The sequence below is a fragment of the Oncorhynchus mykiss genome, chromosome 15 (genome assembly GCF_057628025.1).
Source record: "Oncorhynchus mykiss isolate SJ-2025 chromosome 15, ASM5762802v1, whole genome shotgun sequence".
In the NCBI taxonomy this organism is placed as follows: Eukaryota; Metazoa; Chordata; class Actinopteri; order Salmoniformes; family Salmonidae; genus Oncorhynchus; species Oncorhynchus mykiss.
This window is the reverse complement of record NC_143036.1, coordinates 1,229,431-1,245,000: the sequence shown is the minus strand read 5'-3', so window position 1 is coordinate 1,245,000 and position 15,570 is coordinate 1,229,431. Positions and strand designations below refer to the sequence as shown.

Below are 15,570 nucleotides of genomic sequence, written 5' to 3'. Positions count from 1 at the left end.
GGTCATCAATGAAGAACAGTCATTAAAGGGGAGGTCATCAATGAAGAACAGTCATTTGATCATCATTATCATGATGGTAGACTAAAAATACGGCCGTGGTGTTCACTAGGACTACCTGAAGTTTCTCCCTCCTGTTCCTCTGAGGGTCAGGGTTTAGGAGTTAAGGGTTCAAATCAAATCAAATGTATTTGTCACATACACATGGTTAGCAGATGTTAATGTGAGTGTAGCGAAAGGTTTAGGGTCAGGGTTAGAGGTCAGGGGTCAGTGGTTAAGGGTTCGGTGCCTTGATTTTCTCTCTCCTGTTGCTCTGAGGGTTAGGGTTAGAGGACGGGGGTTTGGTGATGAGGTTAAAAGTTCAGAGTTAGGGTAAGGGGTTTAGGGATAGAGGTCGGGGGTCGGGGGTCAGGATTAGGTACCTTGAGTTTCTCACTCCGGTTGCTCTGAGGGCCATTCCACTGAACTATGACCTTCCCCATGTCCAGAAGGAAGACGTCTCCACTGTTGAAGCTACTCCACGACACCTCCACCTGGAAACACAACATACACTCAGAACACTGCTCACCTGGAAACACAATACACACTCAGAACACTGCTCACCTGGAAACACAATACACACTCAGAACACTGCTCACCTGGAAACACAATACACACTCAGAACACTGCCTACCTGGAAACACAATACACACTCAGAATACTGCTCACCTGGAAACACAATACACACTCAGAACACTGCTCACCTGGAAACAAAATACACACTCAGAACACTGCTCACCTGGAAACACAATACACACTCAGAATACTGCTCACCTGGAAACACAATACACACTCAGAACACTGCCTACCTGGAAACACAATACACACTCAGAATACTGCTCACCTGGAAACACAATACACACTCAGAATACTGCTCACCTGGAAACACAATACACACTCAGAATACTGCTCACCTGGAAACACAATACACACTCAGAATACTGCTCACCTGGAAACACAATACACACTCAGAACACTGCTCACCTGGAAACACAATACACACTCAGAACACTGCCTACCTGGAAACACAATACACACTCAGAATACTGCTCACCTGGAAACACAATACACACTCAGAATACTGCTCACCTGGAAACACAATACACACTCAGAATACTGCTCACCTGAAAACAAAATACACACTCAGAATACTGCTCACCTGGAAACACAATACACAATCAGAACACTGCTCACCTGGAAACACAATACACACTCAGAACACTGCTCACCTGGAAACAGAATACACACTCAGAACACTGCATTATTCCCCCCAGGGAAAGACAGACAGCGGTAGGCCCCAGTGTGGATGACTGAGGTTGGGTTAGAGAGACTGAGGTTGGGTTAGAGGGACTGAGGCTGGGTTAGAGAGACTGAGGCTGGGTTAGAGAGACTGAGGTTGGGTTAGAGGGACTGAGGCTGGGTTAGAGAGACTGAGGCTGGGTTAGAGAGACTGAGGCTGGGTTAGAGAGACTGAGGCTGGGTTAGAGGGACTGAGGCTGGGTTAGAGGGACTGAGGCTGGGTTAGAGAGAGTGAGATTGGGTTAGAGAGACTGAGGCTGGGTTAGAGGGACTGAGGCTGGGTTAGAGGGACTGAGGCTGGGTTAGAGGGACTGAGGCTGGGTTAGAGGGACTGAGGCTGGGTTAGAGGAACTGAGGCTAAGCTAGAGGGACTGAGTGGGCAAGAGGGACTGAGGCTGGGTTAGAGAGACTGAGGCTGGGTTAGAGGGACTGAGGCTGGGTTAGAGGGACTGAGGCTGGGTTAAAGGGACTGAGGCTGGGTTAGAGAGACTTAGGCTGTGTTAGAGGGTCTGAGGCTGGGTTAGAGGGACTGAGGCTGTGTTAGAGGGACTGAGGCTGGGTTAGAGGGACTGCTGCGTACCTCTGTGGCGGTGACATGCTTCCTTCCTTTAATGTGCAGAAGCCGCAGGATTTTGTACACATTGGACTCGACATGACGGAACCCCGAATCCACACCACCCTTCTTATAGCTGATGGAGAGGACAGGGGTTAGTCAGGTAGAGATTTGATGGAGAGGACAGGGATTAGTCAGGTAGAGATGTGAAACGACAGGGATTAGTCAGGTAGATATATGAGGGAGAGGACAGGGGTTAGTCAGCAAGAAATACAGAATTACAGGTATAATTCAAATTATGACACGGTATTTTGTCAATACCATGAAGAGTGTATTTATTAATTAAATATACCACATATTGAACAACAACAACACATTGCGAATAGGAGAGTGAGTTGTGCGAATAACAATGAGGCAGACAGAGAGATAAAGCAGACAGACAGGAACTGACGAGACCGGTGTCATGATGTTTTCATACATTAGTGAGATAGGTTTTGTTTTACAGGAATAGCCTCCACCCTCCTGTCCTCTCCCTACTACTGTTCTATAGGAATACACACCCCATCTTTTCTATGATGACAGACATAGTAGCTGGCTGTGTTACAGTCATATTTCAGCAGGGGAATTCAATTCCTTCATTGCATCTGTTTTTCTCTTGCAGTGAGATTCCTCTCACCTGGTTTCCCAAGTCCACAGGTGTCCAAGTTAAAAAAGAGGGATATGATATTCAACAGTAGCGTAGGCCTTAGTCATGATCATATCTTCTGACCATATTAGCAGTTGATGTTACTCTTCAATAACACAGACCCCAAAGCAAATCAGGGGGTGAAAAATATGTGTATTCAAAGACGACAAATCATAGATGTTATGCTGAGAGGTAGACATTCATTCTCCCCTGTCCTCAGTGATTCTCTCCACAGAACAAAGTGACAGGATGAACTTTATAACCCAGCCCTATCCTGTGGTTGACCAATTAGAATTCCTCTCAATAAAACTGGGCCAATGGCCAAACAACAAGTATCCTGTTTCAGGCTCAATGCCTAGACAAATTCCTCCCATGTCTCTGACCCACTGCTCATTAATTCCCTATTACAGAAAGAAACACTATTTCCATTAATCGCTAGACCTCTATTGACTTTTAGTACTCTTGAACTCTAGTCATCTGCGTTGTGTTTTTATCTTAAAATCTTCTTACAATGTTAATACAAAAAAACAACATTTTAAGTTAAATATATTTTGTCTAAAGCTGAAAAAGACAGGAAATTCAAACGCTAATTTGACCTATGCACTTACAAGGCTTTTCAGCATCAGCTGCTTGACTGCTGCTAGAGTACTGTGTCTTTATTGATCTACTGTTCTTCAACAACAGATGTACTCACATTGGATGGGTTGATTACGATTCAAATCAGACTCTCTTATCCAGAGTCACTAAGTAGTGAGTCATTAAGCAGACTCATCTTAAGATAGCTAGGTGGGACAACCACAGTCATAGTAAGTACATTTTTCCACAATAAAGTAGCTATCAGCAAAGTCATAGCTAGTAAGTGGGAAGAAAAGTCAAGTGTTAGTGATAGTTTACAAAGGCTTTTTTTTTGGGGGGGGGTGAGGGTATTTAAGATGCTGTTTGAAGTGGTAGGGTTTCAGATGTTTTCCGAAGATGGGTAGGGACTCTGCTCCTAGCTTCAGAGGGAGTTAGGGTTTGAGCATAGCCTGAAGGTAGGGAGTGGAAGTTCCTCTTGCTGCTCAGTCGGCAAGCACCACGGTCTTGGAGTGGACGGGAGATTTGATTGGAAGCCAGCGGAATGTGCAGAGGAGCAGGGTGACATGGGAAAACTTGTGGAGATTGAACACCAGGCGAGCTTCACAAGCGGGGAGCCGAGCCAACAGCGAATTTTAAACGATTCTTGAAGATCACCCCTTTAAGAACCAATGGGTATACTTCAAGATTAGAACATTTGAACACGTTCCCAGATGGCAGATTGCATGTTTGTCTTACATGAAATAACATGTTTACATTACCAAGTACATTAATGGGGTGAACCTGCTCTAAGAGTATGTATTAGGCTGTTTGAGAGAAGATTTGAATCGTAATCAACCCATCCAATGTGAGTACATCTGTTGTTGAAGGGCAGTAGATCAATAAAGACACAGTACTCTAGCAGCAGTCAAGCAGCTGATGCTGAAAAAGCCTTGTTAGTGCATAGGTCAAATTAGCGTTTGAATTTCCTGTCTTTTTCTGCTTCAGACAAAAGCTAATATTTCCAGGGCTTTTTCCCAGAAGGTGTGATAACTTTTCTTGACCCCTTCTGAGGTTGCCCTTATCTTGATTTAGTGTATGACCTAGGAGGTTCAGTGTCTTTTCTGATCTTGTCCAGTACGGGGTGTATTTGAGATGGAAGTATCTAGAATTGACAATTGATATATGCCATTGGATGAGGTAATGTTTTGGTCCTAAGTGGTACCAAGAACGAGTTAAGAACTTCGTTTAGGAGACCAAACTGAACGATAATTTAAAGCCAATGCTGTCTGGCCATGGGATACTCCTCTCTCAAGTAAAATCTTTCTTTGTGTAATGTTCCTAAGATCTGTTATTCGTCATGTGAGTTGAGATGGGTGTGTTTTGGCTATAAATGATACTAAGAACTGTTTTGTAAGCACTCTCAGAGAATTAATTTATAGACACTGAATTGATCTGAGAGTCACAGGGCTATGGTGAAGCTCATATGTAATTAAAGATGGGACTTTATAATATACTCTGACTTGTGTGTGGTTTGCTTTCTCAATATTTAGTAATACAGGAAATTACCACGACAAATGACAATTAGTCAAAGTTATGTACAGTGCTAAATGCATGTTCTTTATGCATTGGAGAGAGACAGACTTTCCACTGATAAATCAGCCACAATAAGATCAATGAGGACCCTGGGTGTCTAACACCCTTCTACTGCCACACAATACACAACTGTAGAATGAACTCATCTCTCAGCATGTCAAGCCCAATCATTATCTCAGCCAATCATGGCTATAGCGGGAAGGTTGCTCATTTGTTCTGTGGTTAAACCAACAAGGCTCGTAATTTAACAATTGTATGTGTATTTATGGTATACACGCTTGTTATTAAGGCACATTAAAGTTGACATGTTCAAGCCAAAAAACGCCTTTTGATAAAAAAAAACTTTACGTTCAAACGGCTCTCCTTTGAAGTAGTGACCCATGACATATACCTAGTTTCCTGAAACGAGTCAAAAATTCACTCTGGCTATCTACTCTGATTTCAGAACACTCTCATCTGAGTGTGCTAGATTGCAGAATAAATGATTAATTTACAAATGCAAAAACCCAATGAATATGACCAGTGTCAATAAACGTTGGCAAAATAACGTAATTAAATTATTGCCAGCCTCACAGTTCAGTCACCAACGCTCTGGATAACATGAAAACATCCTAACCAGCTTTGGTATGGCGAGTTAAATGGTCAGGGTAAGGTGTTCTCTCATTTGTGTCTGGAAGTAGCTAGCTAGCTAGCCAACTTTAACCAGTTAGCCTGGCGGAATGACTGCCGTTGGGAGGTCAGACTGCTTGGATCAACCCTACTCCTAGGCCAGAGCGTCCAGTGTGCCCTCTGAATGCTCCAAGAGCGAAATGCTCTGAATTGACTAAATTACAATCTGACAACGCTCTGAATTCATGAACGTCCAGAGCACACTCTGGAATTTAGGAACACCCTAAATACACCACATTACCAAAAGTATTTTGACACCACTTAAAATGAGTGGATTTGGCAAGTGAATAACATTGAGCACAGAGCCATGCAATCTCCATAGACAAAACATTGGCAGTAGAACGTCCCATACTGAAGAGCTCAGTGACTTTCAAAGTGGCACCATAATAGGATGCCACCTACCTTTGCAACAGTTCGTCAAATTTATTGTGAAGTCAAAACGTGGAAACGTCTAGGAGTAACAGCGGCTCAGCCGCGAAGTGGTAGGCCACACAAGCTCATGGAACGGTACCGCCGAGTGCTGAAGCGCATAGCATGTAAACATGTCCTTGGTTTCAGCACTCACTACCGAGTTCCAAGCTGCCTCTGGAAGCAACGTCAGCACAATAACTACTCGTCAGGATCTTCATGGGTTCACATGGCCGAGCAGCCGCACACAAGCCTGAGATCACCATGCGCAATGCCAAGTGGTAATACATAGCTCCAACTGTAAAGTTTGATGGAGGAGGAATAATGGTTTGGGTCTGTTTTTCATGGTTTGGGCTAACCCCCTTCCAGTGAAGGGAAATCTTAACGCTACAGCACACAATGACATTCTAGATTATTCTGTGCTTCCAGCTTTGTGGCAAACTTTTTGGGAAGGCCCTTTCCTGTTTCAGCATGACAATGCCCCCGTGCACAAAGTGATGCCATACAGAAATGGTTTGTCGAGATCAGTGTGGAAAATCTGGACTGGCCTGCACAGAGACCTGCCCTCAACCCCATCGAACACCTTAGGGATGAATTGGAATGCTGACTGCGCCAGGCCTAATCGGCCAACATCAGTGTTAGACCTCGCTAATGCTCTTGTAACTGAATGGAAGCAAGTCCCCACAGCATCGTTACAAAATCAAGTGGAAAGACGTCCCAGAAGAATTGTGGCAGTTATAGCAGCAAAAGGGGGGACCAACTCCATATTAATGTCCATGATTTTGGAATGAGATGATCGACTAGCAGGTGTCCACATACTTTTGGCCATGTAGTGTATATGATTCTGAATATAACAATTTTGTCACTAAAGCAGAACCCTCTGAAAAAGGTTATAGATTCAGGTAAGATTTTGAGGTTCTATTTGGAAATAACGGGGGTTCATTGAGCCCCTTAACTCCACAGGGATGATGACAGAATTATTGTTTCCAGCAAACAGACTTTTTGTGGATAAAAGGCTGTGCGTGATGACGTAGAGAAAGAAGGCAATACAAGTTAAATGGGTTTCCATCGCATTTTCAAAGTTGACCCACTCTGTTCTTGGCAGATACGCTCTAGTCAACAGCTCACACAGACCCTTTGACTTTTTCCACATTTTGTTACGTTACTGCCATATTCTAAAATGATTAAATACCAAAAAAATCCTCATCAATCTACCCCATAATGACAAAGATAAAACACGTTTTATTTTTTTGGTTGAAAATGTATTTAAAAGGCCTCCCTCCCGGGTGGTGCAGTGGTCTAAGGCACTGCATCGCAGTGCTAGATGTGCTACCAGAGACTCTGGGTTCAAGCCCAGGCTCTGTCGCAGCCGGCAGAGACCGGGAGGTCCATGGGGCGATGCACAATTGGCCTAGCGTCTTCCGGGTTAGGGAGGGTTTGGCCGGTAGGGATGTCCTTGTCTCATCGCGCACTAGCGACTGTGCGCAGTGCACGCTGACCAGATCGCTAGGTGTATGGTGTTTCCTCTGACACATTGGTGCGGCTGGCTTCCGGGTTGGATGCGCTCTGTGTTAAGAAGCAGTGCGGCTTGGTTGGGTTGTGTTTCGGAGGACGCATGGCTCTCGACCTTCGTCTCTCTCGAGCCCGTACGGGAGTTGTAGCGATGAGACAGGACAGTAACCACTAACAATTGGATACTACGAAATTGGGGAGAAAAAGGGGGTAAAAATAATTTAAAAAACCTTATTTACAGTATTCAGACCCTTTGCTATGAGATTCAAAATTGAGCATCCTGTTTCCATTGATCATCCTTAATTAAGATGTTTTTAGAACTTAATTGGAGTCCACCTGTGGTGAATTAAATTGTTTGGACATGATTTGAAAAGGCACACACCTGTCTATATAAATGTCCCACACTTGACAGTGCATGTCAGAGCAAAAACCTACCCTTGAGGTCGAAGGAATTGTCCGTAGAACTCCGAGACAGAATTGTGTCGAGGCAAAGATCTGGAGAAGGGTATTAAACATTTCTGCAGCATTGAAGGTCCCCAAGAAAACAGGGACCTCCATCATTCTTAAATGGGAGAAGTTTGGAACCACAGAACAAGTTTGGTCCTCCCTGCCAAACTCAGCAATCGGGGGAGAAGGGCCTTTGTCAGGGAGGTGACCAAGAACCTGATGGTCACTCTGGTAGAACCGGAGTTCCTCTGTGGAGATGGGAGAACCTTCCAGAAGGACAACCATTTCTGCAGCACTCCACCAATCAGGCCTTTATGGTGGTGTGGCCAGACGGAAGCAGCTCCTCAGTAAAAGACACATGACAGCCTGCATGGAGTTGGCCAAAAGGCACCTAAAGGACTCTCAGAACATGAGAAACAAAATTCTCTGGTCTAATTAAACCAAGAATACTCTTTGGCCTGAATGCCAAGCATCATGTCTGGAGGAAACCTGCCACCATCCCTACGGTGAAGCATGCTGAGGGGATATTTTTCAGTGGCAGGGACTGGGAGACAAGTCAGGATTGAGGGAAAGATGAATGGAGAAAAGTACAGAGACATCCTTGATGAAAACCTGCTCCTGAGCGCTCAGGACAGACTGGGGCGGAGGTTCACCTTCCAACAGGACAACGACCCTAAGCACTCAGCCAAGACACAGGAGTGGCTTCGGGACAATTCTCTGAATGTCCTTGAGTGGCCCAGACTTGAACCATATCGAACATCTCTGGAGAGACCTGAAAATAGCTGTGAAGTGACGCTCCCCATCCAACCTGACAGAGCTTGAGAGGATCTGCACAGAAGAATGGGAGAAACTCCCCAAATACAGGTGTGTCAAGCTTGTAGCATCATATCCAAGAAGACTCGAGGCTGTAATCGTTGCCAAAGATGCTTCAACAAAGTATTGAGTAAAGGGTCTGAATACTTCTATAAATGTGATATATACCATTTCTAAAAAACCCTGTTTTTGCTTTGTCATTATGGGGTATTGTGTGTAGATTGATGAGGAAAAACAACAATTTTATACATTTTAGAATAAGGCTGTAACGTAAGAAAATGTGTGACTGTCTTCTATGACGTTACTATGAATAAGAGTGATATCATTTGTATTTGTCAAACATGCATCAATATTCATGTCACCAGAATAAGACCCTTATTGGAAAGTAGCATAACGCTCATCACCTTGCACATTCACCACCCTGTGAAGTGGATTTCATCTACAGCCTTAATAAACTGCATGCTTTCCCGGGTCGAGGAGACACATAACGTATCGCGTGATTCCAAGTTTACTTTAATTTGATGGTTATTATATCAATATTTGCACATAATGGAGTTTCCACTGCCATTTCACCGCATAATCAATTTACACGACACAAAAACATCCCACCATGTCGAACAAACAAATTGTCTGTAGGCATTTATAAAATTGTATGACCATTTCTAAAATTGTATTGACATTTCATATTTCCTTTATTGATCTAATGTTCTTCAACAACAGATGTACTCTGGCCGGCTGTGACATTTTTAATGCGGCAGGTAATTGGTCTGCATGAAATGGTTGGATGGACACCTGCTTAGTGTTGTAAATGAACCTATGAGCCCCAAACCCAAATGAATGGAAGATGAAGGCATCAAACAGGGAGTTGGTTGATGTAAATGGCTATTAAATATACAAAATACCACAAATCCTCATATTCTAAAATCAAATGATATCTCTAACAGGTTGTGACAAACATGGGAGAGTACCTGCACCAGGCGGAGGTGACCAGACCATAGTCATTTGTCTTGGCTCTTGGGGACTGCTCACAGGTGTTTACAGTCGTTAGTGGACCAGCATTGGAGCAAGGTACACTGCTTGGGTCACCGGATTCAAGTCCTATTATGTGTTTGATATCAACTTCCCCTCTGTGCCCCAGCATGGGAATTCCTACAGACCACAGTGTATCAGCTGTCAAGGAACAGAATACCACACAGACTGTTGAGAGTCTTTGTTCCACTGAACAAAAGTGGATAAAAATCTATTATTGTATGTAGTGGGAGAAGTGACAGGAGGAAGAACAGCCCTCCCTCCGGCTGACGTGTTCCTGTGAATTAATGGATGAGCCATAAGTGTCTCATTCCAATGCTATCATGCTCTTAAGGCACTATTTATAGCTCTGTTAAATGGACTTTTAGTTTGTTTTTCTAATGCATTTGCTTTTTGCCTACAGTATGGTTTATGGCTCGTCTTTAGTTCTACTACTGAAGCGCGTTCTGGTACGCTTTCATTCTATCACAAAAATTATTTTAAATACAAATTTTACATTTAGGGGATAGTGAAAAGCGCTTTATGAACAACATACAGTTATTAAGTAATGTGTCATTAGTCCATGTCCTTAGTAGATCGACCTTCAAATATAATATTTTGCAATTGTTCTGTGTAACAATGTTTTAACTCAACCCAAATGTAGACAGGTATATTGGCAAGACAGCATGATGTGTGTGTTCTGTCACCTTAAAAAGCAGACAGTGTGTTAATACCACTTAAGACAGACACTCTCACACATGCTTTGTTTATCTCAGATTGCACATCAAGTTCAGCTGAGGCTTTAGTCTGATGTTTGGACTGTTCGATTCATGAAATACTATACATAAATTCTAATAATCAATCCTACTTTATGAAATCTTATCTTGTGAAATAATACATATTCTGAAAAGAGAGCTCCGCTGTAAGGATAGCACCGTTTGTCACTGTTATAGGGCATTTCATGTATTGTTTAGTGTTGTGTTGTGTGGTGTGGTGGCTTCACTGGCATCTACAGAAATGGTTTGAGTTTTGCCTCACCAAGACATGCTGAAATCGCAACTGAGTATGAATGTGCCTGCGTGTTATGTGTGTATGAGCAAATTAAGTGTGTGTTTTCGAGTGTCAGTGTGTGTGAGTGTGTGTGTAGAGTCCTGTGTGTGTGTAGGGTCCTGTGTGTGTGTAGAGTCCTGTGTGTGTGTAGAGTCCTGTGTGTGTCTAGAGTCCTGTGTGTGTCTAGAGTCCTGTGTGTGTGTAGGGTCCTGTGTGTGTGTAGAGTCCTGTGTGTGTGTAGAGTCCGGTGTGTGTGTAGAGTCCGGTGTGTGTGTAGAGTCCTGTGTGTGTGTGTAGAGTCCAGTGAGTGTGTATAGTCCTGTGTGTGTGTAGAGTGTGTGTAGAGTCCTGTGTGTGTGTAGAGTCCTGTGAGTGTGTAGAGTCCGGTGAGTGTGTAGAGTCCTGTGTGTGTGTGTGTGTGTGTGTGTGTGTGTGTGTGTGTGAAAATACGATTCGCTACACTTGTGCTGAGGACGCTGCATATCAATTACCCAGAGCTCTTAATGGTGTATCTGGCACTCAGGCGCTTCCCCCGGCTTGCGCTGGTCAGAACTGACTATATTTCATCAACAGACAGGGAGAGACTATGTGTCTCTCCCTCCTAACCTTGGATCACTCCTGGGGAGCAGTGTCCACATCCTCTCACTTTGGGCGACGCATGTCCCCGGCTACTTCAACTACGGTGCAGCTCTTTTATCCAGGTGTGGCCCTCTCTCTCGGGAGTGGAGGCTACTCACCTGGGTGGTCTCCCAGATTTGGGAAATTTCCGTTAGTGCATAGATCTTTACTGTGGAAGCGTTTGATCTCTGGTGCCAAGATAAAGGACTTGCTCCTTTTCAGAGTTCTGTGAGGGACATCCTTTGAGAATTCTCCACTTTAAAAGTGTACATGGCCGCTATCTCATCGGGTCAGGTGGGAGTTGACGAATCCTCACCGGGGGCCCATCCCCTGGTTGTGTGATTCCTGAAAGGTGTACGTCGTCTCAGACCACCTAACGACACCTGCCTCTGATTGAGAACCATACTAGGCCGAACCCAGAAACCAAACATAGAAAAACAAACATAGTCTGCCCACCCCAACTCACGCCCTGACCATATAAACAAAGACAAAACAAAGGAACTAAGGTCAGAACGTGACACCTATCCCCTGGTTGTGTGATTCCTGAAAGGTGTACGTCGTCTCAGACCAGTCTCTAAAACTATTGCGTCCACATGGGACATGGCACTGGTTTTGGAGGCACTGTGTGCCCCCTTTGATCCTCTGGAATCAGTGGGTCTGAATAACCTCTTCTACAAAACCTCCCTGCCCATGGCATTGGCCTCGGTTAAATGTGTTGGGGACCTCCACACGTTATCCAGTACTCAGTTCGCACCGAAGGTCATGGCTATGATCCTACAGGTCTCATTTCGCAACCTTTTGCTTCTGAAGAGCAACAGAGATTACATGTCCTGTGTCAGGTGCTTTACGCAAGTACATTCAACAGACCAAGGATGTCCGGCTCTGTGAACAGTCTGTTTAACTAATTCAGCTGGCGGCAGGGCGCTCCCTAAGCAGTGTTTCTTCCACTGGATTGCGGAGGCTATCTCCCTGGCATATAGCAGCAAGGGGCATGGTTACCTAGCGATGTACCCTCCCACTCCGCCAGGGTCTGACAGCATCTTGAGTGTTGTTTAAAGGGTTGACTATAAGAGATATTGTTGCTGCAGCGAGTTGGGCATCACCACACACTGTTGTGAGGTTTCATCACTTGGATGACACTGCTCCCAGTGTATCCCGTAGCGTGCTTATGGCTCTGACAGGGGAAAGTCTCCATGTATAGTCCTGTGTGTGTGTAGAGTGTGTGTAGAGTCCTGTGTGTGTGTAGAGTCCTGTGAGTGTGTAGAGTCCGGTGAGTGTGTAGAGTCCTGTGTGTGTGTGTGTGTGTGTGTGTGTGTGTGTGTGTGTGTGTGTGTGTGTGTGTGTGTGTGTGTGTGTGTGTGTGTGTGTGTGTGTGTAGTATAATATATTCATTATATTATTTCCATTCACTTGGTCACTCACATGAGTCCGTTCCTGAAGTAGCTCCTGAACTTGGAGGACTCTGCGGCCTGTACCTCCCTGTGCTGGACAGGACTGCCCCCCAGGAACTCATCCAGCTGAGTCACTAAGATGGCCGCCGCTCCCTGCTCATCCTGAGAGGAGGAGTTACCAATCCAGTAGTGGATGTCCATGGAGTTACTGGAGCCCTGACTCCTCTGGACACACACACGTACCAGTCAGATATTTTACTATATTCTACAATGTAGAATAATAGTGAAGACATCAAAATTATGAAATAACACATATGGAATCATGTAGGTACCAAAAAAGTGTTAAACAAATACATTTGACAATCTTCAAATTAGCCACCCCTTTGCCTTGATGACAACTTTGCACACTCTTGGCATTGACTGGTGCTGTATATAGTATTTACATATTGTATTCTGTTACACACACATACATGTACATGACATAGATACACATCGTTGAAATTGTATACTGCACACACACATATGCCATATGGGTAATTCTTGAGGCGTCATTCTTCAATTGCGGTGGTAAATGCTGTCTTTGGCACCATGTAAAAACATGTAAAAACACTTTAAAATTACAGAAATAATACACGTTAGATTTAACTGTTACTTTATTTGAAAGCCTACTGTATATAAGTCCTTTATACTGTAAAACATATATTTATATGGATTATATAAACTACTGGGAGATAGCATGTTGATGAAGTGTAGAGGTGTAGAGACATTTTTAACAGATATTTATCTAGTATTTTGAATTCTAGACAGTAAACAAAAGTATTTAATATATTGTATAGATTTTAAAAAACATGGCTATTAAAATGCAATATGTGTCCCTCAGTTCCCTTCCAGTCAGTCAACTTCAGTACAACATACTATGGGGGAGTCGCACGACTCAGGACTCAGGACTCAGGACTCAGGACTCAGGTTGAAGGATCTACAATCACGCCTGAGAAGGCTAATGAAATCCGCACAACTGAGGACTCAGGACTCAGGACTTCGTTGAAGGATCTACAATCATGCCTGAGAAGGCTAATGAAATCCGTGCCTTGCTGGAAGCCCTGATTTCCCCAGTTGATAAGCCCGAGGCTATGATTCAATCCTTCAATTATTCCGCTCTTCACCTTAGTGTGATGGAAGCCTATTGTCGATAAGGCCCTTCCAGCGCTGAGTGCTAGCCACCCACCTGGATGCATCTCGCAGCCTAAGCCGGTTGCTTCAGGTGTCTCTATCAGGCCTACGGACCAAGGACCAGTGGTGGGAACCTTCCAGGGGATTAGTTGTATCCTGCAAGGTGATCACAAAATACGCATCCCCAGAGGGTGGGGTGCGATGTACGAAGAAAATACGATTCGCTACACTTGTGCTGAGGACGCTGCATATCAATTACCCAGAGCTCTTAATGGTGTATCTGGCACTCAGGCGCTTCCCCCGGCTTGCGCTGGTCAGAACTGACTATATTTCATCAACAGACAGGGAGAGACTATGTGTCTCTCCCTCCTAACCTTGGATCACTCCTGGGGAGCAGTGTCCACATCCTCTCACTTTGGGCGACGCATGTCCCCGGCTACTTCAACTACGGTGCAGCTCTTTTATCCAGGTGTGGCCCTCTCTCTCGGGAGTGGAGGCTACTCACCTGGGTGGTCTCCCAGATTTGGGAAATTTCCGTTAGTGCATAGATCTTTACTGTGGAAGCGTTTGATCTCTGGTGCCAAGATAAAGGACTTGCTCCTTTTCAGAGTTCTGTGAGGGACATCCTTTGAGAATTCTCCACTTTAAAAGTGTACATGGCCGCTATCTCATCGGGTCAGGTGGGAGTTGACGAATCCTCACCGGGGGCCCATCCCCTGGTTGTGTGATTCCTGAAAGGTGTACGTCGTCTCAGACCACCTAACGACACCTGCCTCTGATTGAGAACCATACTAGGCCGAACCCAGAAACCAAACATAGAAAAACAAACATAGTCTGCCCACCCCAACTCACGCCCTGACCATATAAACAAAGACAAAACAAAGGAACTAAGGTCAGAACGTGACACCTATCCCCTGGTTGTGTGATTCCTGAAAGGTGTACGTCGTCTCAGACCAGTCTCTAAAACTATTGCGTCCACATGGGACATGGCACTGGTTTTGGAGGCACTGTGTGCCCCCTTTGATCCTCTGGAATCAGTGGGTCTGAATAACCTCTTCTACAAAACCTCCCTGCCCATGGCATTGGCCTCGGTTAAATGTGTTGGGGACCTCCACACGTTATCCAGTACTCAGTTCGCACCGAAGGTCATGGCTATGATCCTACAGGTCTCATTTCGCAACCTTTTGCTTCTGAAGAGCAACAGAGATTACATGTCCTGTGTCAGGTGCTTTACGCAAGTACATTCAACAGACCAAGGATGTCCGGCTCTGTGAACAGTCTGTTTAACTAATTCAGCTGGCGGCAGGGCGCTCCCTAAGCAGTGTTTCTTCCACTGGATTGCGGAGGCTATCTCCCTGGCATATAGCAGCAAGGGGCATGGTTACCTAGCGATGTACCCTCCCACTCCGCCAGGGTCTGACAGCATCTTGAGTGTTGTTTAAAGGGTTGACTATAAGAGATATTGTTGCTGCAGCGAGTTGGGCATCACCACACACTGTTGTGAGGTTTCATCACTTGGATGACACTGCTCCCAGTGTATCCCGTAGCGTGCTTATGGCTCTGACAGGGGAAAGTCTCCAGGCAGCGCACCGTGTGTACAATACCCAGGTCTGGGTGGTCTGCCATGGGCCGTTTTCATTTAGTATCCATTTGGGGAGTGATTATATTTTCCCATAGTATGTTGTACCGAAGTTGACTGACTGAAATAGAAAGTAACACTATGACTATAACTACTGTTCCCTGAAGGAGGGAAACGAGGAACT

The 15,570-nt window shown here is 44.7% G+C and overlaps 1 protein-coding gene across 2 annotated transcripts in view; it reads right to left on the bottom strand.

Annotated features, from left to right (window-relative positions):
• Positions 1–15,570, bottom strand: part of vill (villin-like) — a 53,795-nt gene that overhangs the window by 23,830 nt on the left and 14,395 nt on the right. For both annotated transcript variants that reach the window (XM_036945629.2, XM_090199057.1), the window contains exons 4-6: positions 12,669–12,862; positions 1,916–2,024; positions 420–530 (exon numbers count right to left, since the gene is read on the bottom strand). In XM_036945629.2, the coding sequence (XP_036801524.2) occupies positions 420–530; positions 1,916–2,024; positions 12,669–12,862 (414 nt within the window). The remainder of the gene's footprint in view (positions 1–419; positions 531–1,915; positions 2,025–12,668; positions 12,863–15,570) is intronic.